General features: G+C 48.6%; 1 protein-coding gene across 1 annotated transcript in view; it reads right to left on the bottom strand.

The window, feature by feature from the left end:
• Positions 1–10,585: 10,585 nt before the first annotated feature.
• Positions 10,586–25,162, bottom strand: part of LOC140453226 (xaa-Pro dipeptidase-like) — a 106,269-nt gene continuing 91,692 nt past the window's right edge. The window contains exons 3-5 of the mRNA XM_072547802.1: positions 17,874–18,058; positions 14,438–14,629; positions 10,586–11,548 (exon numbers count right to left, since the gene is read on the bottom strand). Coding sequence (XP_072403903.1) covers positions 11,399–11,548; positions 14,438–14,629; positions 17,874–18,058 — 527 coding nt within the window. The 3' untranslated portion in view covers positions 10,586–11,398. The remainder of the gene's footprint in view (positions 11,549–14,437; positions 14,630–17,873; positions 18,059–25,162) is intronic.

Here is a 25,162-nt window from a genome sequence, read left to right as displayed (position 1 = left end):
TATAACCTGGTGTTGTGTGATTTTAAACATTCTACATAGCTATGGAGAAGGAGACGATTAGGCAAAATGGGAGGATATTTAATTGGGGAAGATGAAACTATGATGCGATCAGACATGAGTTAGGAAGCATGGACTGGGAGCAATTGTTCCATGGTAAAGGCACTATAGACATGTGGAGACTGTTTAAGAAACAGTTGTTGCAAGTGATAAATAAATATGTCCCTCTGAGACAGGCAAGAAGGGGTAAGATAAAGGAACCTTGGATGACGAGAGTGATGGAGCTTCTCGTCAAAAGGAAAAAGGTAGCTTACATAAGGTGGAGGAAGCTAGGGTCAAGCTCAGCTCTAAAGGATTACAGGCAGGCGAGGAAGGAGCTCAAAAATGGTCTGAGGAGAGTCAGGAGGGGGCACGAGAAAGGCTCAGCAGAACGGATTAGGGTGAACACAAAGGCATTTATGTGAGGAATAAGAGAATGGTCAAAGAAAGAGTAGGGCCAATCAGGGATAGCATAGGGAATTTGTGTGTGGAGTCTGAGGAGGTAGGGGAAGCCCTAAATGAGTTTTTTGCTTCTGTCTTTACAAAAGAAACAAACTTTGTAGTGAATGAAACCTTTGAAGAGCAGGTGTGCATGCTGAAATTGATAGAGATAGAGGAAGCTGATGTGCTGAAAATTTTGTCAAACATTAAGATTGAAAAGTCGCCAGGCCCAGACCAGATTTGTCCTCGGCTGCTTTGGGAAATGAGAAATGTGATTGCTTCGCCATTTGTGAAGATCTTTGCATCCTCGCTCTCCACTGGAGTCGTACCTGAGGACTGGAGAGAAGCAAATGTAATTCCTCTCTTCAAGAAAGGAAATAGGGAAATCCCCGGCAATTACAGACCAGTAAGTCTCACGTCTGTCATCTGCAAGGTGTTAGAAAGGATTCTGAGGGATAGGATTTATCACCATCTGGAAGAGCATGGCTTGATTAAATGCAGTCAACACGGCTTTGTGAGGGGCAGGTCATGCCTCACAAACCTTATCGAGTTCTTTGAGGATGTTACTAGAAAAGTTGATGAGGGTCGAGCTGTGGATGTGGTGTATATGGACTTCAGCAGGGCATTTGATAAGGTTCCCCATGGTAGGCTCATTCAGAAGGTCAGGAGGAATGGGATTCAGGGGAACATAGCTGTCTGGATACAGAATTGGCTGGCCAACAGAAGACAGCGAGTGGTAGTAGAAGGAAAATATTCTGCCTGGAAGTCTGTGGTGAGTGATGCTCCACAGGGCTCTGTCCTTGGGCCTCTACTGTTTGTAATTTTTATTGATGACTTGGATGAGGGGATTGAATGATGGGTCAGCAAGTTTGCAGGCAACACGGGGGTGTCGTTAACAGTATAGAGGGCTGTTGTAGGCTGCAGCATGACATTGACAGGATGCAGAGATGGGCTGAGAGGTGGCAGATGGGGTTCAACCTGGATAAATGCGAAGTGATGCATTTTGGAAGGTCGAATTTGAAAGCTGAGTACAGGATTAAGGATAGGATTCTTGGCAGTGTGGAGGAACAGAGGGATCTTGGGGTGTAGGTACATAGATCCCTTAAAATGGCCACCCAAGTGGACAGGGTTGTTAAGAAAGCATATGGTGTTTTGGCTTTCATTAACAGGGGGATTGAGTTTAAGAGTCGTAAGATCTTGTTGCAGCTCTATAAAACTTTGGTTAGACCACACTTGGAATACTGCGTCCAGTTCTGGTCGCCCTATTATAGGAAAGATGTGGATGCTTTGGAGAGGGTTCAGAGGAGGTTTACCAGGATGCTGCCTGGACTGGAGGGCTTATCTTATGAAGAGAGGTTGACTGAGCTCGGACTTTTTTCATTGGAGAAAAGGAGAAGAGGGGACCTAATTGAGGTATACAAGATAATGAGAGGCATAAATGACTAACACGAGGGGTCATACTTTTAAGCTGGTTGGAGGAAAGTACAGAGGGGATGTCAGAGATGTGTTCTTTACACAGAGAGTTGAGAGAGCATGGAATGCGTTGCCAGCAGCAGTTGTGGAAGCGAGGTCATTGGGGACATTTAAGAGACTGCTGGACATGCATATGGTCACAGAAATTTGAGTGTGCATACATGAGGATCAATGGTTGGCACAACATCGTGGGCTGAAGGGCCTGTTCTGTGCTGTACTGTTCTATGTTCTATGTTCTAACATGCTGTGCTAAGAAACTAGCCTGAAAACATTTTATAAACACATCATCTAAGCTTCCTTTTGCCCACCAGTTTTCCAGTCGAGAGGTAGATTAGAATCTCCCATGATTACCAGCCTACCTTTCTGACAAGTCCTTTTCAAATCTTCTCTGATCTACCCTCTCACGTGGTTACTGTTCAGGGCTCTGTACATCACTTCCCTGAGTGACTTGTTGCCTTTATAATTTCTCATCTGTACCCAAACTATTTACACATTTTGGTTTCCCAAACTTGGAGCATCCCCTTCTTTCTGTTGGGTTAATGTCATCATTAACTAATAGAGCTACCTCTTCACCTTTTCCTACTTTCCTCATCCTTCCTAAGTGTCCTGTATCTTTCAAGATTAAAGACTCAATCCGTATCATCCTGTGGTCATGTCTCTGTAACTGCTCCAAAACGCACTTATTAATTTCTCTTTCTAATTTCAGTTCTTCTGTTTTATTTAACTGCTCTGTTTGTTGAGCTAGTGTCTTTAGTATAATCCTTTTCTTCTCTTTGTAAATTCTAGTCTTATCTGTTAGCTCACTCACCCTCTCTAACCCTTCCTGTTACTCTATTTATTATTACCCTTATTCATTCATTTCACTTTGGCCTAGGCTATACTCAGATTTCCCACATCTTCCCAAATATGAGCCCTTGCTCCCCACTGTTCATTTTAAAAGTCCTTTCCACTTCCCTTGTTACATGGTTGGTAAGAACACCAGGCCCAGCACAGTTCAGGTCGATCCCATGTTCCCCAGGACTGGTGCCTGTGCTCCATGAGCCACAGTCCATGGCTCCCACACCAGTCTTTGAGCCATGCGTTAATCTCTGATGATGTGTTCCTTGCCAGTTTGCATATGACCCTAGAAATAATGCAGACAAATAACTGCCCTGAGGCCTGTATCCTGTCACCAAGTCCCCCTTTATTTAAATGTGGAGAGTCCTCCAGACTGACCCAACTCCCTCAGAGGTAGCTCTCAGAGTGAGCAGGATGGCTGACATGCCTGTTTAATTTTCTATAAAGATCAAGTATAAACTCTTTATAAAAATAGAATAACAAAAACATTAAGGGGACTTTGGACAATATCCTTTCCTCAGGCCTAACTGCTGTAATGCTTTCAGTTCATTTGATGCAGGAAACCTACAGGACTGTTAGAAAGGGAATTCCAAGATTAACCTGGATAACTAATTGTGTAATATTAAACCTAAACTTCAGATAGTCTTCAAAATTTGGCAAATTTAAGTCCCAACGTTGTATCGTTATATCCATCACCTGAACAGACACTCCTGTTTTTATGTCAGCCAGGGCTCAGCGATTAACAAACCCAATCAGGGAACTCCTATTCTGGGAAGTTCATCTGACTGGCCTCATTCATATCAACACATGGACATTATGACCTTTGAGGTTCTGTTCCTTAATTTGGTACAAAGCACCTCCCACTGACCATTCAGAGTCTTTGTTTCTTTGGTTTTATTGTTTGCACCTACAAGTGACCATGATATTTGGATTCTCCCTCTCCCAGCCTGAGCAGGTATTTCGAATCCTGGCACTAGTCAAGGCGTTGCTGCATAAGACACTGTCAATCCTCATTATACTGTCCCGTACTGCCACCACTTTATTGCCCACCTGTACCATGGTCAGTTAGCTCAGCCTCTTCCAGCACTCACCCCCCATGCAGACAAGTTAAAAGAGTCTTGAACCAATTGCAAAGGCTCAGCCTCCTGCTCTCTGGGTCCCTGACCTGCCTCACTCCTGCACATGGAACACTGACCAAACAAGGCGATCCAAACCTAAACCAAATAACGGGGGATCGAAGAACTCATAGGCTGGCAGATTTTGGAAAAATGTAAATGTAGCAGGGTTGTTGTTATGGGTGACTTCAACTTTCCCAATATTGACTGGAACCTCCTTAGTGCAGATGGTTTGGATGGAGCCGTTTTTGTCAGGTGTGTTCGGGAGGGTTTCCTTACTCGATGTGTGGACAGGCCGATGAGGGGAGAGGCCATTTTGGATTTGGTGCTCGGCAATGAGCCAGGACAGGTGTCAGATCTCACGGTGCCAGTGACCGCAACTGTCTCATATTTACCATAGCCTTGCAGAAGGAAAGGAGCAGTTACCGAGGGAAGATATTTAATTGGGTAAAAGGAAATTATGACATTATCAGACAGGAGTTGGGAAATACAGATTGGGAGCAATTGTTCCACAGAAAGGGCACAGCAGACATGTGGAGACTGTTTAAGGAGCAGTTGTTGTGAGTGATGCACAGATTTGTTCCTCTGAGACAGGTAAGAAGGGGTAAGATTAAGGAGCCTTGGATGACGAGAACAGAGGAGCTTCTCGTCAAAAGGAAGAAGGTAGTTTGCATCAGATGGAGGAAGCAAAAATCTACCACAGCTTTAGAGGATTACAGGCTTACTAGAAAGGAGCTCAGAAATGGACTGAGGAGAACCAGGAGGGGACACGAGAAAGGCTTGGCAGGAAGGATTAGGGCGAACCCAGAGGCATTTTACTCATATGTGAGGAATAAGGAAGTGATTGCTGGGCCTCTTACTGAGAATTTTGTCTCATCAATAGTCACAGGTGAAGTGCTGGAAGACTGGAGGTTGGCTCACATGGTGGTAAAGACAAGCCAGGGAACTATAGACTGATGAGCCTGACATCGGCGGTGGGCAAGTTGTTGGAGGGAATCCTGAGGGACAAGATGTACATGTATTTGGAAAGGCAAGGACTGATTAGGGGTAGTGAACGTGGCTTTGTGCGTGGGAAATCATGTCTCAGAAACTTGAGTGAGTTTTTTGAAGGAGTAACAAAGAGGATTGATGAGATTAGAGCGGTGGACGAGTAAGGTGTTTGACAAGGTTCCCCATGGGAGACTGGTTAGCAAGGTTAGATCTCATGGAATACAGGGCGAGCTAGCCATTGGATACAGAACTGGCTCAAAGATAGAAGACAGAGGGTGGTGGTGGAGGGTTGTTTTTCAGACTGGAGGCCTGTGACCACTGGAATGCCACAAGGATCGGTGCTGGGTCCACTACTTTTCATCATCTATATAAATTAATTGGATGTGAGTATAAGAGGTACAGTTAGTAAGTTTGCAGATGACACCAAAATTGGAGGTGTAGTGGACAGCGAAGAGGGTTACCTCAGATTACAACAGGATCTGGACCAGATGGGCCAATGGACTGAGAAGTGGCAGATGGAGCTTAATTCAGATAAATGCGAGGTGCTGCATTTTGGGAAAGCAAATCTTAGCAGGACTTATACACCTAATGGTAAGGTCCTAGGGAGTGTTGCTGAACAAAGAGACCTTGGAGTGCAGGTTCATAGCTCCTTGAAAGTGGAGTTGCAGGTAGATAGGATAGTGAAGAAGGCGTTTGATATGCTTTCCTTTATTGGTCAGTGTATTGAGTACAGGAGTTGGGAGGTCATGTTGCGGCTGTACAGGACATTGGTGAGGCCACTGTTGGAATATTTCGCGCAATTCTGGTCTCCTTCCTATCGGAAAGAAGTTGTGAAACTTGAAAGGGTTCAGAAAAGATTTACAACGATGATGCCAGGGCTGGGGGATTTGAGCTATAGGGAGAGGCTGAACAGGCTGGGGCTGTTTTCCCTGAAGCGTCAGAGACTGAGGGGTGACCTTATAGAGGTTTACAAAATTATGAGGGGCATGGATAGGGTAAATAGACAAAGTCTTTTCCCTGGGGTAGGGGAGTCCAGAACTAGAGGGCATAGGTTTAGGGTGAGAGGGGAAAGATATAAAAGAGACCTAAGGGGCAACTTTTTCATGCAGAGGGTGGTACGTGTATGGAATGAGCTGCCAGAGGATGTGGTGGAGGCTGGTACAATTACAACAGTTAAGAGGCATTTGGACGGGTATATGAATAGGAAGGGTTTGGAGGAATATGGGCCGGGTGCTGGCAGGTGGGACTAGATTAGGTTAGGATATCTGATCGGCATGGACTGGTTGGACCGAAGGTTCTGTTTCCATGCTGTACATCTCTATGACTCTAATAAGAGAATGATCAGGGAGAAGGTAGGTCCAATCAATGATAGCACAGGGAACTTGTGCGTGGAGTCTGAGCAGATAGGGGAAGCCCTAAATGAGTTTTTTTTGCTTTGGTTTTCACTAAGGAAAGGGACCTTGTTGTGAATGAGAACTCGGAGGAGCTGGGATACCAGCCTTGACCAGATCAAGACTGATGAAGTTAATGTGCTGGAAATTTTGGCAAACATTATGATTGACAAGTCCCCAGGGCCTGACCAGATTTATCCTGGGCTGCTCCAGGAAGCGAGGAAGGAAGTTGCTGAGCTGTTTGCCAGGATCTTTACCTCCTCACTCTCCACGGGAGTCATACCGGAGGATTGGAAGGAGGCGAATGCCGTTCCTCTTTTCAAGAAGGGGAATAGGGAAATTCCTGGAAATTATAGACCAGTCTTATGTCTGTGGTCAGCAAGGTTTTGGAAAGAATTCCGAGGGATTGGATTTATGACTATTTGGCTAAGCACAGTGTGATTAAAGGCAGTTCAGCGTGGCTTTGTGAGGGGCAGGTCGTGCCTCACAAATCTTACTGAGTTCTTTGAGGGGGTGACAAGACAGGTCAACGAAGGTTGAGCAGTGGATGTGGTGTATATGGACTTCAGCAAGGCATTTGATAAGGTTCCCCACAGTACCAGTTGCCTACTCGCAAAGCACTTTAGGGAACATCTCCAGGACACCCGCACCAATCAACCTCACCGCCCCATAGCTGAATATTTCAATGCCCCCTCCCACTCTGCCAAGGACATGGAGGTCCTGGGCCTCCTTCACCGTCGCTCCCTCACCACCAGACGCGTGGAGGAAGAAAACCTCATCTTCCGCCTCGGAACACTTCAACCCCAGGGCATCAATGTGGACTTCACCAGTTTCCTCATTTCCCCTCCCCCCACCTCACCCTAGTTCCAACCTTCCAGCTCAGCACTGTCCCCATGCCCTGTCCTACCGGCATATCTTCCTTTCTACCTATCCACTCCCCCCTCCCCCATCCTATCACCTTTACCCCCACCTCTGTCCATCTATTGCACTCTCAGCTATCTTACCCCCAGCCCCACCCCCTCCCGTTTATCTCTCCACCCCCAAGGCTCCCAGCCTCATTCCTGGTGAAGGGCTTTTGCCTGAAACATCGATTTTCCTGCGCCTCGGATACTGCCTGACCTGCTGTGATCTTCCAGCGCCACACTAACCTTGACTCATTCATAAAGTCAGGAGGTATGGGATACAGGGAGATATGGCGATCTGGATTCAGAATTGGCTGACTGACAGAAGACAGAGAGTGGTTGTAGATGGAAAGTATTCTGCCTGTGGTCAGTGTTGAGTGGGGTCCCGCAGGGCTCTGTTCTTGGGCCTCTGCTCTTTGTAGTTTTTATAAATGACTTGGATGAGGAGGTTGAGGGGTGGGTTAGTAAATTTGCCGATCACAAAGGTTGGAGGTGTCGTTGATAGTATCGAAGGCTATTGCAGTGCGACATTGACAGGATGCAGAGCTGGGCTGAGAAATGGCAGATGGAGTTCAACCTGGATAAATGTGAAGTGATGTATTTTGGAAGGTCGAACTCGAATGTTGATTATAGAATTAAAGACAGGATTCTTTGCAGTGTGGAGGAACAGAGGGATCTGGGTGTGCAAGAACACAGATCCCTCAAAGTTGCCACCCAAGTGGATAGGGTTGTTAAGAAAGCGTATGGTGTTTTGGCTTTCATTAACAGGGGGAATCGAGTTTAAGAGCCGCGAGGTTTTGCTGCAGCTCTACAAGTCCCTGGTGAGACCACACTTGGAATATTGTGTCCAGTTCCGCCCTACTATAGGAAAGATACAGAGGCTTTGGAGAGGGTGCAAAGAAGGTTTACCAGGATGCTGCCTGGACTGGAGGGCTTGTCTTATGAAGAAAGGTTGAATAAGCTCAGACTTTTCTCTCTGGAGAGAAGGAGGAAGAGAGGTGACCTGATCGAGGTGTACAAAATAATGAGAGGCATGGATAGAGTCAATAGCCAGAGACTTTTCCCCAGGGTTGACTGGTACAAGAAGTCATAGTTTGAAGATATTAGGAGGAAGGTATAAAGGAGACGCCAGAGGAAGGTTCTTTACGCAAAGAGAGTTGTGAATGCATGGAATGCGTTGCCAGCTGTGGTGGTGGAAGCAGAGTCATTGGGGACATTTAAGCGACTGCTGGACATGCACATGGAGAGCAGTGAGTTGAGGGGTGTGTAGGTTAAGTTACTATATTTTACATTAGGATTAAACCACAGCACAACATCGTGGGCCAAAAGGGCCTGTAGAACAGAGAAAAGTATAGCACAGAACAGGCCCTTTTGGCCCATGATGTTGTGCTGTGGTTTAATCCTAATGTAAAATATAGTAACTTAACCTACACACCCCTCAACTCCCTGTTATCCATGTGCATGTCCAGCAGTCGCTTAAATATCCCCAATGACTTCACTTCCACCACCACCGCTGGCAACGCATTCCATACATTCACAACTCTCTTTGCGTAAAGAACCTTCCTCTGGCGTCTCCTTTATACCTTCCTCCTAATATCTTCAAACTATGACTCCTCGTACCAGTCCATCCTGGGGAAAAGTCTCTGGCTATTGACTCTATCCATGCCTCTCATTATTTTGTACACCTCGATCAGGTCACCTCTCTTCCTCCTTCTCTCCAGAGAGAAAAGTCTGAGCTTATTCAACCTTTCTTCATAAGGCAAGCCCTCCAGTCCAGGCAGCATCCTGGTAAACCTTCTTTGCACCCTCTCCAAAGCCTCTGTATCTTTCCTATAGTAGGGCGGAACTGGACACAATATTCCAAGTGTGGTCTCACCAGGGACTTGTAGAGCTGCAGCAAAACCTCGCAGCTCAAACTCAATCCCCCGTTAATGAAAGCCAAAACACCATATACTTTCTTAACAACCCTATCCACTTGGGTGGCAACTTTGAGGGATCTATGTACTTGCACACCCAGATCCCTCTGTTTCTCCACACTGCCAAGAATCCTGTCTTTAATACAATATTCAGCATTCAAGTTCGACCTTCCAAAATACATCACTTCACATTTATCCAGGTTGAACTCCATCTGCCATTTCTCAGCCCAGCTCTGCATCCTGTCTATGTCACGCTGCAGCCTGCAGTAGCCCTCTGTACTATCGACGGCACCTCCAAACTTTGTGTCATCGGCAAATTTACTAACCCACCCCTCAACCTCCTCATCCAAGTCATTTATAAAAACTACAAAGAGCAGAGGCCCAAGAACAGAGCCCTGTGGGACCCCACTCAACACTGACCTCTAGGCAGAATACTTTCCAGCTACAACCTCTCTCTGCCTTCTGTCAACCAGCCAATTCGGTGGTGTACTTTTCTATGTTCTATACCTGCTTCCTGGCACAAAGAATCCAGGTAATATACTCCCTCTCTAACACATCACTGTGTCTGTAGTTCGGTGTCCAACTCAATGTCCGAGCCTGTGGCTGCTCAGACCTCAAGCATTTGCCTTGAACCAAACTGGTATCCAGCAACTCCCACATGCTGCAGCTCGGATACAAACAAGGAACAACATTGGGCAAGGTGGCCCTTTCAGGCCCACTCAGCAAGGTTATGGCTGATCAGATTTTAACTTCCACATACTCCCCCCAATAATCTTTCAGCCCCATGGTCATCATGAGTCTATCTCCCTCTGCCTTAAAATCATTTTAAGATTTTGTATCCACTGCCTTTAAGGAAGGGAATTCTAAGACTCACTGTTTTAAATAGGTGACATCATCTCCCCTCCAATCCTTAATGTTTCCGTAGAAATTATTTAACTAAATATAAATATGATGTTCTTATACATTTTATTAACCATACCACCAACTACTATACTACTTTGAGCATTAGGAGTAGCATAAATGTTCGTCATTTCCCAGATGTTCATCAATTAATGAGATTCTTCTTAGAGTAACAATCAATGCTTGGAGGTTGAAGACATTTTGACAAAAACAGCTGAAAAACTCTTACCCTTCCTGTCCTTAACCCCCTGAAGTGCTCAACTCCAGCACTCCGTTGTAAGTCACCTTCAAGTGTTAAGTTGCGCTAAGTTTGCTATCTATATATTCTCCGAACACAAAAAGGTTGACTCACTTTAATGAGGAGCCAATTCTGGCTGGTCCTCGATGAAACTGCTCTTTTACTGAAACCCCTTGAAAAAAATCTTGCTTGAAACTGGCAACTAGAGAATTTAATCTCTGGAGTTCAATTTAACACTAACTAAATTTTTACAAAATAATAATTTAATGTTTCTTATACAACAACACTGGAACTCAGTCCACCACATTCTCACCCTCTAACACATAGACACATTGACAACACACAATGAAAAACATACAGCTTTATTGCAGAAAAGTTAGAAAGGAATTCAGTTATTGTCATCATTCTTAAACAGATTTGTTTCATTTGCCAAGCTAGGAGCAAGATGATTTGCATTTCTGACTGATCTGTATTTAACTACACATTTGTGGAGATCCCAGAGTTCACCCTGCTCCCGATTCCCTGTGCTTGCGTGGAATAGGCGAAGATACTCAACCTGAGTATTCCATCAAGATGACCCACTCCGTGGACCCTCTCACAGCTCTTCCAGTCTCCAGCTTGGATATCAGGCATTGGAGAATGTTACAGTGTCTATTGGCAGAGGCAGTAATTGCTGGTTTTCACTGATGTTGTGCGATGAGTGAAGGGGAGTGAACAAGCGAGGGGGTCTCTACACACAGCCTCTCAGTCTTGGAGTAACGAGGCCACCATGTAGGAACAGGCTGTGTCCAGTGAGAAGCTGAAGCCAACCATTGACTCAACACTGACCAAAGGAGGCCCCATTCCATTGTGATTGTGTGTGCAGGAGTGCCTGAGTGAGTGTAAGTGGATACAAATACAGCATGCACCTTGGTGTCTAATTTGGATGTGTAACTTTGAGGAATGTTACCTCCCCTCAAGTTGGTGCTGAAGTTTCACTCTCTGCCTCCACCAAAGTGATGAGGTCTCACTGATTCTTGCTCTTTACAAACAGACAGAGGAAGATTTTCTATTTTTGCATCATCATTTGTGAGCGTGAAGCTTGATTTGATTTGAGATTTCAAATCACTGGGTTACCGAGAGAGAGAGGTGGGAGTGAAGCTGACAGTGAACAGCAGCTTCAGGCTGTCTGCTCAGGAAGCAGACCAAACTGCTTGGAGGAGCCAGTGCCCTCTGCCATAAAGGCCTCAATCTCTTCAACAGTGCGTGGCACGCAGGTCAGCAGCTCCATCCCATTGGCAGTGACGGCAATATCATCCTCAATACGCACCTGAAATTCAGAGCAAAACATAAGCACAATCTTCCAGCTTCACTTTCCAAAACAGCACAGTCAAAGAGACTCACTGATTGAAACTGCCATCAAGATGTGCAGAGAAAGATCCCACAGCAGTTGACGTGACGGATTAGTGGTATTATAGTGGACTGTTAATCCAGAAACCCAGGTATCATTCTGGGAACCTGGGTTTAAATCCTGCCTTGGCAAGTGGTGGAATTTGAATTCAATAAGAACCTGGAATTAAGAGTCTAATGATGAGCATCAATCCTGTGGATTGTTGGAGAAACCCATCTGGTTCACAGCAATGTGGTTGACTCTTAACTACCCTCTGGACAATAACGTCGCTTAAGCAGCGATGCCCTCATCCCGTGAATGAATAAAACAAACAGAGAAGTCGACAGGGGCAGAAGAGATGTTGGCAAAGGGGAGAGTAAGTGAAGATGTATATCCCTACACGCTTCGTGGCCCCATCCTCACCAGATCCTGCCACCTGCACTAACCTTCTCAAGGGTGACCAGGGGATGGGCAATAAATGCTGGCCCAGCCAACGATGCCCACGTCCTGTGAATGGATGAGAAGAGATCACTCGGATCTGGAATGCATTGTCTGAAAAGGCCTGGAAGCAACCTCAGCAACAATTTACAGAAGAGAACTGGGTAAATACTTGAGGAGGAAGAACTTTGTGGCAATGGGGAGTGGGAGTTATTGGATAGCTGGTTTACAAAGGCAGCACAGGCACATATGAGCAGTATGGTCTCCTCCTGTTGTGTAAGGCTACAGATCATGGCTGAGATGAGGAAGCAGTACATACAGATACAGTTATAATATCTTATAGACATTTGGACAGGTACGTGGATACAAAGGGTTGAGAGATATACTGGCCAAATGCAGGCAAATGCGACTAGCTCAGTTTGGCATGATTCCGACTCTCCAAGTCTCCTTGCCCAGAATGAGAGCTCTTTGGAGGGTGCCTCACCTCTGTATGGGTTAACACTGTGGCTGCAAATCAGTAACTGTACCACCAGGTCCACATTAATGTGTGATTTATTACACACTCAAACCTTCTCCAACATTATCTCCAAAAATAAACCCTCCCCGCCTCAGATTTTATATCATGTGGTATCTTATCAGCAGCTCTGTAACCACTCACAAAGAGTTCAATAAAGCTCCTATCTGATCAGGTGTAAATCCACCAGGCAGTAAAGTGGAGGTTAAAAACTCCCACGCAATGGCTCCTGTAATTATAATGTGACCTCGCTCAGCAGACTGTGCAAAAATAGCCTGGGCACACCTCACCCCACTGACCTGCTCAGACTGACAAATTGTAGCATGTCCTTGAGATGCAGAATCACTCCACTCCCTTCAGCCCTTTCATACGATAACACTCCTTTTACAAAGGGTGACGTCACCAAACACTCCCACAGGGCCCACACGGCATAGGCTGAGCTTCAGAATAAAGCTCCCTCTATATTGTCCCCTCATCAAACACTCCCACAGTGACAGCACAGGGTTAGATACAGAAGTAAAGCTCCCTCTTCACTGTCCCCCCATCAGATACTCCCAGGACAGGGACAGCACAGGGTCAGACTACTGTGCATTGACTTCAGTTCTCCACTTGACACTGTCAGTCCTCAACACCCGATTGGAAAGCTGAGTCTGCTGGGCCTGAACACCTCCCTGTGTAAATGGATCCTGGAATTGCTGACTGGGAGATCTCAGTCTGTCCGGATTGGGAACAGCATCTCCAACACCATCACACTGAGCATGGGCCCACCCCAGGTCTGTGTGCTCAGTCCACTGCTGTTCACCTTGCTGACACACGACTGTGCGGTGATGCACAGCTCAAATCACATCATTAAGTTTGCTGCTGATATGACTGTTGTGGGTCTCATCAGCACAAACGACAAGTCAGCATACAGAGAGGAGGTGCAGTGGCGAACGGACTGGTGCAGAGCCAACAACCCGTCTCTGAATGTAGACTGGACAAAAGAGATGGCTGTTGACTTCAGAAAGGCATGGAGCAATCACTCTCTGCTGGATATCGATGGCTCCCCTGTGGAGATTGTGAAGAGCACCAAAGTTCTTGGCATACACTTAGTGCAGAATCTCACCTGGTTCCTCAACACCAGTTTGATAGCCAAGAAAGCCCAGCAGTGTCTCTACCTTCTGCACAGGCTGAGAAAAGCCCACCTCCCAGCCCCCTCCCCCCATTCTACAGAGGATTCACTGAGAGTACCCTGAGATGCTGCATCACTGCTTGGTTCGAGAATTGCATGGTCTGGGATTGTAAGACCCTACAACAGACAGTGAGGACAGCGGAGAAGATTATCGGGGTCTGTCTTCCCTTCATTACAGACATTTACATCACACACTGCATCCAAAAGGCAAAGAGCATTATCGGAGATCCCTCACACCCCTCACTCAAACTCTTCTCCCTCCTGCCATCCGGCAGGACATAGTGGAGCATTCAGTCTCTCACAGCCAGACCGTCTAACAGTTTCTCCCCCAATCCATCAGGCTTCCTAACACTGTATGACCAGATTCTCTTCCATTTGAAATTCTTTTTATGACTTTGAATTGCTGCTGGAACAATGTCTATTATTATTCTTTTATTACACCGTAATTTGCATGTTTTGTACTTCTTATGCAGCCCTGTGTGTGATTGCGTAGTTTGTGCTGTCCATGTAGCACCTCAGGCCTGGAGGAACGCTGGCTCGTTTTTCATTATCAGTTGTACATGGCAGAAGTAACAAGTAAAAGCTACTCTACTCTCGACTCTACTGTAGACAGAGTAAAGCTCCCTCTACACTGACCCCGCCCCCATGAAATACTCCCAGGACAGGGACCGCCCAGGGTTGAGGAGTAACATGGAGGAGTACTCACCCCACCAAACCCTCGGAAACGAGCGAGGACATCACTGTTGATGAAACAAGCCTGGGCTGGGTCTGCTAGCGCCTGGTCCAGGAGCATGTCGATGAAGTAGATTCCTGGCTCAATGGTGAGGACCATTCCCTGGAGCAGTTCCCGTGTGGTGCGCAGACTGCGGAGTCCTGGCTCATCAATACGCTCCACACCCTGGAACAGAACAGAGAGAGACCATCACTCACACAGCACAAGCTGCTCCAAACCCCCACTCTCCCTGATATAGCCCCTTCCACAACACTGTTCCTATTCAATTCCCCTCCCACTGCCCCTATTGCACAACCCCCAGCCCTCCCATTGTTCCTGGTATTTCCCCTCACCCTCCCCAGCTCCCCCATTCCTCCCCCTCCCCTCCCATACACCAGGTCCCCCTTTATAAACTCTCACGTTCTAACGCCAAGCACTGTTTCACTGGAAAATTGCCTGGTGCTAAACTGGAAATGCCAAAATGAATCCAATTTATCTAATTTATGAATCTGGCAATGAACCAGCTGGAGCTTATGTACAAGTTTCAAAGCTGCTGATTATTAGTGATTTATGAATTACTGACACCCAGACCTTACAGTCACATGGAACCCACACAGACTACACGTGATTCAGAGAGAGGCGGGGAGGGGGGGGGGGGGGGAGAGAGAGAAGCTTGGAGGGGGCAATAGAGAGGAGCAGGAAGGATAGGGGAAGGAAATGGGGGGGTGGGGAGGGAGGGAAAGGAGGGGGGCGTGAGGGGGAGGAGGCGGGGAGAGGGGTGAGACGGGGGAGGAGGAGGGGTGAGACGGGGGAGGAGGAGGGGTGAGATACGGGGGGAGGGGTGAGAAAGGGGGCGAAGCGGGGAGGGGGGGTGAGACAGGGTGGGGAGGGGTGAGAGGGGTGAGACGGAGAGGGGGGGGAAGAGCGGTGAGACGGGGGGAGGAGAGGGGTGAGACGGGGAGGGGGGGGAGAAGAGGGGTGAGACGGGGGGGGAGGGGAGAGGGGTGAGACGGGGGGGGGAGGGAGAGGGGTGAGACGGGGGGGGAGGGAGAGGGGTGAGACGGGGGGGGGAGGGAAGAGGGGTGAGACGGGGGGGGGTAGGGAGAGGGGTGAGACGGGGGGGAGGGAGAGAGGGTGAGACGGGGGGGAGGGAGAGGGGTGAGACGGGGGGGAGGGAGAGGGGTGAGACGGGGAGGGAGAGGGAGAGAGGTGAGACGGGGGGGGAGGGAAGAGGGGTGAGACGGGGGGGAGGGAGAGGGGTGAGACGGGGGGGGAGGGAGAGGGGTGAGACGGGGGGGAGGGAGAGGGGTGAGACGGGGGGGAGGGAGAGGAGTGAGACGGGGGGGGGAAAGAGGGGTGAGACGGGGGGGGGGAAGAGGGGTGAGACGGGGGGGGGGGGAAGAGGGGTGAGACGAGGGGGGGAGAAGAGGGGTGAGACGGGGGGGGGGGGAAGAGGGGGTGAGACGAGGGGGGGAGAAGAGGGGTGAGACGGGGGGGGGGGAGAAGAGGGGTGAGACGGGGGGGGAGAAGAGGGGTGAGACGGGGGGGGGGAAGAGGGTTGAGACGGGGGGGGGGGGAAGAGGGGGTGAGACGGGGGGAGGAGAAGAGGGGTGAGACGGGGGGGGGGGGAAGAGGGGTGAGACGGGGGGGGGGGAAGAGGGTTGAGACGGGGGGGGGGAAGAGGGGTGAGACGGGGGGGGGAGAAGAGGGGTGAGACGGGGGGGGAGAAGAGGGGTGAGACGGGGGGGGAGAAGAGGGGTGAGACGGGGGGGGAGAAGAGGGGTGAGACGGGGGGGGAGAAGAGGGGTGAGACGGGGGGGGGAGAAGAGGGGTGAGACGGTGGGGTGGAAGAGGGGTGAGACGGGGGGGTGGAAGAGGGGTGAGACGGGGGGGTGGAAGAGGGGTGAGACGGGGGGGTGGAAGAGGGTGAGACGGGGGGGGTGGAAGAGGGGTGAGACGGGGGGGGAAGAGGGGTGAGACGGGGGGGGAAGAGGGGTGAGACGGGGGGAGGGAAGAGGGGTGAGACGGGGGGGGGGAAAGAGGGGTGAGACGGGGGGGGAGAGGGTTGAGACGGGGGGGGGGGGGAAGAGGGGTGAGACGGGGGGGGGGGAAGAGGGGTGAGACGGGGGGGGGGGGGAAGAGGGGTGAGACGGGGGGGGGAGGGGTGAGACGGGGGGGAAGAGGGGTGAGGACGGGGGGGGGCAAGACGGGGGTGGTGGGAGGGGGTGAGACCGGGGGGTGAGGGGGAAGCGGGGGAGGGGGGGTGAGATGGGGTGGTGGGTGAGATGGGGTGGTGGGTGAGACGGGGGGTGGGGCGTGCAGGGAGGGGGTGTGACGGGATGACAGGGTGGGAGGGCATGGTGAGACAAAGCAGCATCCTTAGTCAAGACCAGGCTGGGCTCTTGCTGCTGGAAATACTGAAGGCTGGATTCAGACTCGGGTGTGATGCTGACTGTTCTCATTTGGAGTCAGGCTGTGCACTTTCATAGTGTCATACTGCACAGAAACAGAACCTTCAGTCTAACAAGCCCAGACCGACCACGTTCCCAAACTATACCTGTCCCACTTGCCTGCTTTTGGCCTATATCCCTCCAAATGATTCCTGTCCATGAACTTATCTCAATGTCTATTAAACATCATAGCTATACCCACTTTCACTGGCAGTTCATTCCACACACAAACTACCCTCTGTGGAAGAGAATTGCCTCTCATGCCCTTTTTAAATCTTTCTCCTCTTACCTTAACAATATGCCCCTAGTTTTGAACTCCCCCTATTCTAGGGAAAAGAGCCTGGTCATTCACCTTATCGGAGTCCCACATGATTTTATAAACCTCAGGAAGGTCACCCCTCAACTTCTTACGCTCCAATGAAAAGATATCCCATCTTTCCAGTCTATTTCTATAACTCAAACCCTCCATTCCCAGCAACATCCTGCCAAATCTCTTCTGAACCCTCTCCAGCTTAATAATGTCCTTCCTGGAACTGGGTGACCAGAACTGGACACAGTATTCCAGAAGGGACCTCACCAATGTCCTGAACAGCCTCAACATGACAATCCCAACTCTTACCCTCCAACATCTGAGCAAGGAAGGCAAGCATGCTAAAATGTCTTTTTAACCACCCTGTCCACCTGTGCTGCAAATGTTAAAGGATCTATGTCCCTGAACCCTTAGGTCTCTCTGTTCTATGGCACTACCCAGGGCCCTACCATTAATTGTATAAGTCCTGTTTTTGTTTGCATTATAAAAACCTGATATTTATCCAAATTATTTATGAAACACAGCACAGGGGAGTAGAATCCCAGACAGGGTTCAGTACCTCCCTGACAGAATGAGATTGCTTTAACTGGTGTGCACTTTCTGTGGGACAGATAGAGTTAAAGTGGATGGCTGCCTTGCTGGGGATTACACAGAACAGAGCAGCACTGACCTCTGGGTAGCCGCCAACATCATGGACGTCACATCCCAGCAGATGACCCAGACCGTGAGGCATGAAGACAGCTCCCAAATGGACCTTCATCATATTGGCCACATTCCCTTTCAGAATTCCAATTCTGGTCAGCTCCTCCAGCTGGACTCTCTCAGCTAGCCGATGCATATCTGGCCAGGCAACCCCTGGTTGGAGCATAAACCAGGAAGCACGTTAGGAATTCCAACAAAAATGTGAAAAATAAATCTGCTGATCAACGGACAGTAAACGGCAAAATCTTCACTGACAAGCTCCCCACCTCCCCCCATCATCTCTCCACCCCCCTCATCCCCCTCCCCTTCCCCTCCTCTTCCAGCTCTCCAACTCCCTCACCCCACTCCCCCATACCCCTCCCTCACCCCACTCCCCCATACCCCTCCCTCACCCCACTCCCCCATACCCCTCCCTCACCCCACTCCCCCATACCCCTCCCTCACCCCACTCCCCCATACTCCTCCCTCACCCCACTCCCCCATACTCCTCCCTCACCCCACTCCCCCATACTCCTCCCTCACCCCACTCCCCCATACTCCTCCCTCACCCCACTCCCCCATACTCCTCCCTCACCCCACTCCCCCATACTCCTCCCTCACCCCACTCCCCCATACTCCTCCCTCACCCCACTCCCCCATACTCCTCCCTCACCCCACTCCCCCATACACTTCCCTCACCCCACTCCCCCATACACTTCCCTCACCCCACTCCCCCATACACTTCCCTCACCCCACTCCCCCATACACTTCCCTCACCCCACTCCCCCATACACTTCCCTCACCCCACTCCCCCATACACTTCCCTCACCCCACTCCCCCATACACTTCCCTCACCCCACTCCCCCATACAAAGTGTGTAACCTCACATTTCACCACATTGTATTCCATCTCCCAAATCTTTGTCACTCACTGAGTCTCGACAAATCACCTTGAAGTGTTTTTGACTCTGACTGCGCAAGGTTCAGCACTGTTTGTGACTTCAGTCCCTGAAGTAGTCTGTGACCAAATGCACTGAGATCTACACAATATCCAGGCTTGGGCTGACAACTGGCAAGTAACACACACCCACACAAATGGCAGGTAATGACCATCTCCAATGAGAGCCAATCTAACCAGCATGTGCTGACACTCAAGAACATCACTACCCCTGAATTTCTACCCCCCTGGATAATGGAATACTCCCCACTTACTGAGGTGAGTGCAGTTCCAACCACGTTCAAGGCCAGCCCAGGACAAAGAAGCCCCCTGATTGGAAACAACCAAAGCATTTAACACCCACGCCCACAACCAATGCTCAGTAGCAGCAGTGTGTACCATCCACAAGATCCACTGCAGAAATTCACCAAAGACCCTCAGGCAGCACCTTCCAAACCCATGACCACTTTCATCTCAAAGGACAAGGGCAGCAAATACATGGGAACACCACCCCCTGCAAGTTCCCCTCCAAGCCACTTACCAGCCTGACGATGGAAATATATCGCCGTTCCTTCAGTGCCACTGGGTCAGAATCCTGGAATTCCCTCCCTAAGGGACATTGTGGGTCTACCTACAGCACATGGACTGCAGTGGTTCAAGAAGGCAGCTCACCCCCACCTTCTCAAGAGCAACTAGGGATGGGTAATAAATGCTGGGCCCAGACAGTGACATCCACCTCTCCTTAGCAAGTAAAAATAATTCAGGTCATCCTTAGCATCAAAACCCGTCTGAATACAATATAACATAAAGGACATGCCACACAAAGGGTCAGCACAGAAGGAGCGACAAACTGTCAGAGGGTCAATGCTGAGGGAGTGTCGCACTGTCAGAGGGTCAGCGCTGAGGGAGTGTTGCACTGTCAGAGAGTCAGTGCTGAAGGAGTGCTGCACTGTCGGAGGGTCAGTGCTGAGGGAGTACCACACCGTCAGAGTGCCATACTGAGGGAGGGTCAGCACTGAGGGAGTACCACACTGTCAGAGTGTCGCACTGAGGGAGTGCCACACTGTCAGAGGGTCAGTGCTGAGAGAGTACCACACTGAGGGAGGAACAGTGCTGAGGGAGTACCACACTGTCAGATGCCGCACTGAGGGAGGGTCAGTGCTGAGGATGCCACACAGTCGGAGGGTCAGTGCTGAGAGTGTGCCGCACAGTCAGAGGGTCAGTAACGAGGGAGTGCCGCACTGTCGGAGGGTCAGTAACGAGGGAGTGCCGCACTGTCGGAGGGTCAGTAACGAGGGAGTGCCGCACTGTCGGAGGGTCAGTAACGAGGGAGTGCCATACTATTGGAGGTGCTGTATTTCAAATGGATAATTAACCACATTTGATTTTTTTAAATGGACAGAAAAGACAGCATGGCTCTATTTTGAAAAGGGATTTTGCTCATGCATCTGTCCAACACTCAATCCTGAACAAGCATGATTAACAATCTGGTCATTTTTCACAAAGATTACACTAGAGAGTGCTCATTTGGTCATGAAGGGCTTACAATGTCCTGAGGTCATGAAAGGTACCACATCAATGTAATGTATTTTGTTCTGATGTACTTGTAATGCGCCTAGTTTATTCCATAACCTGAATTCTTCAAATTCTTGAATTTGAGCTCCAGCCTGCAGTCGAGTTGGACAGGCCCATGTGTGCCAGCGCTATATCGAAGTGACATCTCTGGAAGTTAACTTTCCTGAACAGACCCACTGTAGCAGTGGTTTTCAGGAAGGTTTGCGAGGATTATTGACATGGTCGCATTTACCTTGCCTCACCTTTGCCAGTAAACACTATCTACTTCAGAGATCCCGGTGTCAGGAGATACAGAAGGCAGAGCACTGTAGCATATACACATTTTTAAAAGCCCACTCTCTCTCTCTCTCTCTCTCTCTCTCTCTTGTTGTCTGGCTGGATTTAATGTGGTGACTGTGGTTAACTCTGCTGGAGAATGATAAGTACTGTATTTCAGTTACACAGTAACCAGCTTTATCGGCCACTCTGCTGACTGGTTAGATGACCATCTGACCTTGTCCGTAGTTTATTGGTGGGTAATGGTTAAACTATAACTGGCAGATTCCCCAGCTAAGGGTTAGATACATAAAGGTCGTAGACTTTCTGCCAAGTAAGCATGTGTACTGTGTGTGGTGGGCTAGCAATCTGTCCTTGACACTTGGCAGATCGGAGTACAGTGGCACTGGGCTGCCAGGAAACTACTGGCCAGACTAACAGCTGGGCCTGCTAGTGGAGTTCACTGGCTTAAACCAAAAGGCAATATTACAGCAGTGAGGAGAGACAGGGTGAGGCAGTGTAGGAAGGAAAGGGTGTGGGCAGGTGGACAGAATGGGAAGGGCAGGTACAAGAGAGCTCAGAAGGTAGGGAAAGGGGGAGATGGAAGGACAGGGGTAGTGCTGGAGCAAGATGAAGTGAGGTTGGAACGGAAGGGTAATACACACAGGGTGGAGACAGGGAAAAACAATAAATTACCAGCGAATTTGCTGGAACATTCTTTCGAGTGAAAAGAGATTAATTCTAATGCAATTTTTTCTGGAAAAATATTGAAAATCCATTCTGAGAGTAATTTGGGGTGGGGGAGGTGTTGACATTTTTGGGAGGAACAAGCTGCTTTGTTTCCCATTCTTTCCAGGACATGCTGGTATCTCTGAGAAGCACTTGTTGGCCTTTCCGAATTACTCTTGAACTAAGGGGTTTACTCAGCCATCTCAGAGGGCAGGGAAGAGTCAATCACATTGCTGTGGGTCTGGAGTCACATGGAGGCCAGACCAGGGAAGGACGGCAGTTGTCCTTCTCGAAAGGACATTAGTGAAGCAGATGGAGCTTTTTTAAAAAAATCAATAGTTGGTTTCAGGGTCACTCATGGCCAAGTCTTTATACTGCAGAGTTATCAATTAATTAATTAACAATTTACTTGTAAAATATATTATTCATTTCTGGAGCCGAGCCTGTCTACGATACACCTTATGATAAAACATTCTCTAAGGCAAAATAACCCAACCATCGTCTCAGGATAACGAGGGTGCTAATAATGCCCAGATACTTGCTGAAACGTTTGTACAAAGTGAGCTGGTGATGATGGTCACTTGGATGTTTCCAGGGACCTGAGGTGAGAGAGTAAAGTGAGAGTTTCGTGACCACCTTTGTATGGAACTGGTAAGGAGTAGAGTGAGAACAAAGCTTGGGTTGCAGAGCGATGCAAGGTTCACTCCTGGTTTAAACTGGAGTTAGCCAAACGCTGACAACACTGCAGCTCTGAACAACGATGGGCCAGATCATGCCTGAGTCTGGTTTCAGGGACTGTACATTTTCTCATTGACAGCACCCAGTCCACGAGTACTACACAAACGGAGACATTCCCCTCCCTACATCCATTCCTTTCCTCCTCAGCCTAGCCTCCTACCCATCCTCCATCCCCACCACCCAATTCCATCATTTATCCTTCATCTCATTGGAGTATAGCAATCACTTGATGGGAAAAACGCCACTGGGTTTCTTTTCCACCTTCTTGCCAGTCATGAGGCAATGATAATGAAGCTTTTGATTATTACGTTAATCAATCAATCAATCTCCATCAGTGAGTCTACAAACAGACTCAGGCATAGTGAGGAAATCTGCCAGTGATGTCCCTGGACAGGTAATCCAGAAGGCCAGGCTAGCTTATAGCCTAGCAAGACCACTGAAGGTATAGCTGCCATTGCTGGCTGCATTATGAAAAGATGGAGGAAATGGGAGATTTAGGAGGGGCAGGTATAGATCTGGAGAAAATTACACCAGGAAACCGTGAAAGGAATGTTTAATTTGGAGCACTGCAGTAATAAGCAGTGGCTTTGCTTTAGCAGAGACACAGAAACAGTCTTGCAGTCCTCAAAATGTTAACAACTAATGGATCACCTCAAAAGCAGCCTAGTAATGTAAACGGCTGTGTCAACTCCTGTAAACGTTGGAACCAAATCACACAGCCTGTGTTGACAGGAGCAAGGCAGTCCCTGAGTTACAAACCTCCATGATTATTCAGAACTCTCAGGTAGTACAGGCAAACTACAGCAAGGAAAGCAGCGCACCTTGTTGGGTTTGTTAGCTCTTTAAACTCACTGAGTCTATTACGGTAGGCGCCGCAAGACGTGTCAGAGTGTGGACATAGATACCATTATTACACATGGGGACACCTCCCACCTTGTATGTGGCAGGTACCCATGTTACTCAGCCAACGTTGTCTATCTCATACGTTGCAGGCAAGGATGCCCAGAGGCTTGGTACATTGGGGAAACCGAGCAAAGGCTACGACAACGAGTGAATGGGCACCGCACAACAATCAACAGACAGGAGGGTTCCCTCCCAGTTGGGGAACACTTCAGTGATCCAGGACATTCAGCCTCGGACCTTCGGGTGACCATCCTCCAAGGTGGAGAAAAGTGGCCGAGCAGAGGCGGATGGCTAAGTTCGGTACCCATAGGGAGGGCCTCAACCGGGACCTTGGGGTCATGTCACATTACAGGTGACCGCCATTGCACTATATATCACACACAAGCAGGCACCTCTCACAGACTTAGACCCCTTTACATTCACACACGCACATATGCATATACATTCTCTCACAGACACTCACAACCGCCCCCCACCCCAGACACACACACACACACACGTGGGGTGAATTTGTACTTGCAGGGTTACATTGTACTTTGCTCAAAAACTGCATGAATCCATGTAAGACTCTTAACTCCACACTAAGTTATCTATCTATCTAACTCATTTTTTAGATTAGAATCAGTCTAAACATTATGGCACAGACAGGGAACACAGGGGCTAACACCTTCAACATCTTATCTGGGCTGACACCAATTGTTAAGGTTAACCTGAGAATGTAACTTTTTAAACAAAGTTTTGTGATTTATTTATGAAAGAAGTGAAACTATCATGGTCATTCTTAGAGATGGGAGACTTAACAAACAATCAAGGTATTTTTCAATATATAATTTCAGTTACATCACACTGTAAACTTCTGCTATAAATTCTGTGTCTTACAATCGTGTTCTCCACAACCACCTGATGAAGGAGCATCGCTCCCAAAGCTAGTGCTACCAATTAAACCTGTTGGACTATAACCTGGTGTTGTGTGATTTTTAACTATCTACTCAGGCAACTGTCTGTGTGGAGTTTGCACATTCTCCCCGTGTCTGTGTGGGTTTCCTCTGGGTGCTCCGGTTTCCTCCCACAGTCCAAAGATGTGCAGGTCAGGTGAATTGGCCATGCTAAATTGCCCGTAGTGTTAGGTAAGGGGTAAATGTAGGGGTATGGGTGGGTTGCGCTTCGGCGGGGCGGTGTGGACTTGTTGGGCCGAAGGGCCTGTTTCCACACTGTAATGTAATCTAATCTACTCGGTGATAATGAGCACTGCAGATGCTGGAAGTCAGAGTCGATAAGATGTGGAACTGGAAAAGCACAGCAGGTCAGGCAGCAGTGGAGGAGCAGGAAAGTCAACGTTTCAAGTCAGGGCCCTTCATCAGGACTGACCCAAAATGTTGACTTCCCTGCTCATCCAACGTGGTCTGAGCTGCTGTGATCTTCCAGCTCCACATTTTATCATTCCTGATGAAGGGTTTATGTGTGAAACGTTGACTCTCCTGCTCCTTGGATACTGCCTGACTGGCTGTGCTTTTTAAACACCACACTTTTTGACTTTGATCTCCAGCATCTGCAGTCCTCACTTTCTCCAATCTACTCACTGTCTTGCTTTCTCTATATAACACTCTTACTCAAACCTGAAACCTTTTAGTAGAATATGCAGCCCCTAGGTGAGATGCTTTTTACTAAAAGTGCTGTACAAATGCAAGTTGTTGTTGCATTCCAACAAGTCAGTGGCAGAGAATGCCATATCCTAACCTAACACATTGATAAAAACTGAACGTCTCTGGAATTATGAGAAAGTGAGGACTGCAGATGCTGGAGATCAGAGCTGAAAATGTATTGCTGGAAAAGCGCAGCAGGTCAGGTAGCATCCAAGGGGCAGGAGAATCGACGTTTCGGGGATAAGTCTGAAGAAGGGCTCATGCCCGAAACATCGATTCTCCTGCTCCATGGATGCTGCCTGACCTGCTGCGCTTTTCCAGCAATACATTTTCAGCTCTGGAATTATCCACATAACGAAATGAGAAACCTCATACTGAGTGGAGGAACAAATCAGCAACCAACCTTCCGAAATTCCATGTCCTTACCCCAGCCCCCACACACCTTGTTATCATATGGTCTGCTGTTACCCATCATTACTCACTAATTGGCCATTCATAG

The sequence above is a fragment of the Chiloscyllium punctatum genome, chromosome 26 (assembly GCF_047496795.1).
Source record: "Chiloscyllium punctatum isolate Juve2018m chromosome 26, sChiPun1.3, whole genome shotgun sequence".
NCBI classification, from domain to species: domain Eukaryota; kingdom Metazoa; phylum Chordata; class Chondrichthyes; order Orectolobiformes; family Hemiscylliidae; genus Chiloscyllium; species Chiloscyllium punctatum.
The sequence above is the reverse complement of the archived record's forward strand: the minus strand, read 5'-3'. Positions and strand labels throughout refer to the sequence as shown.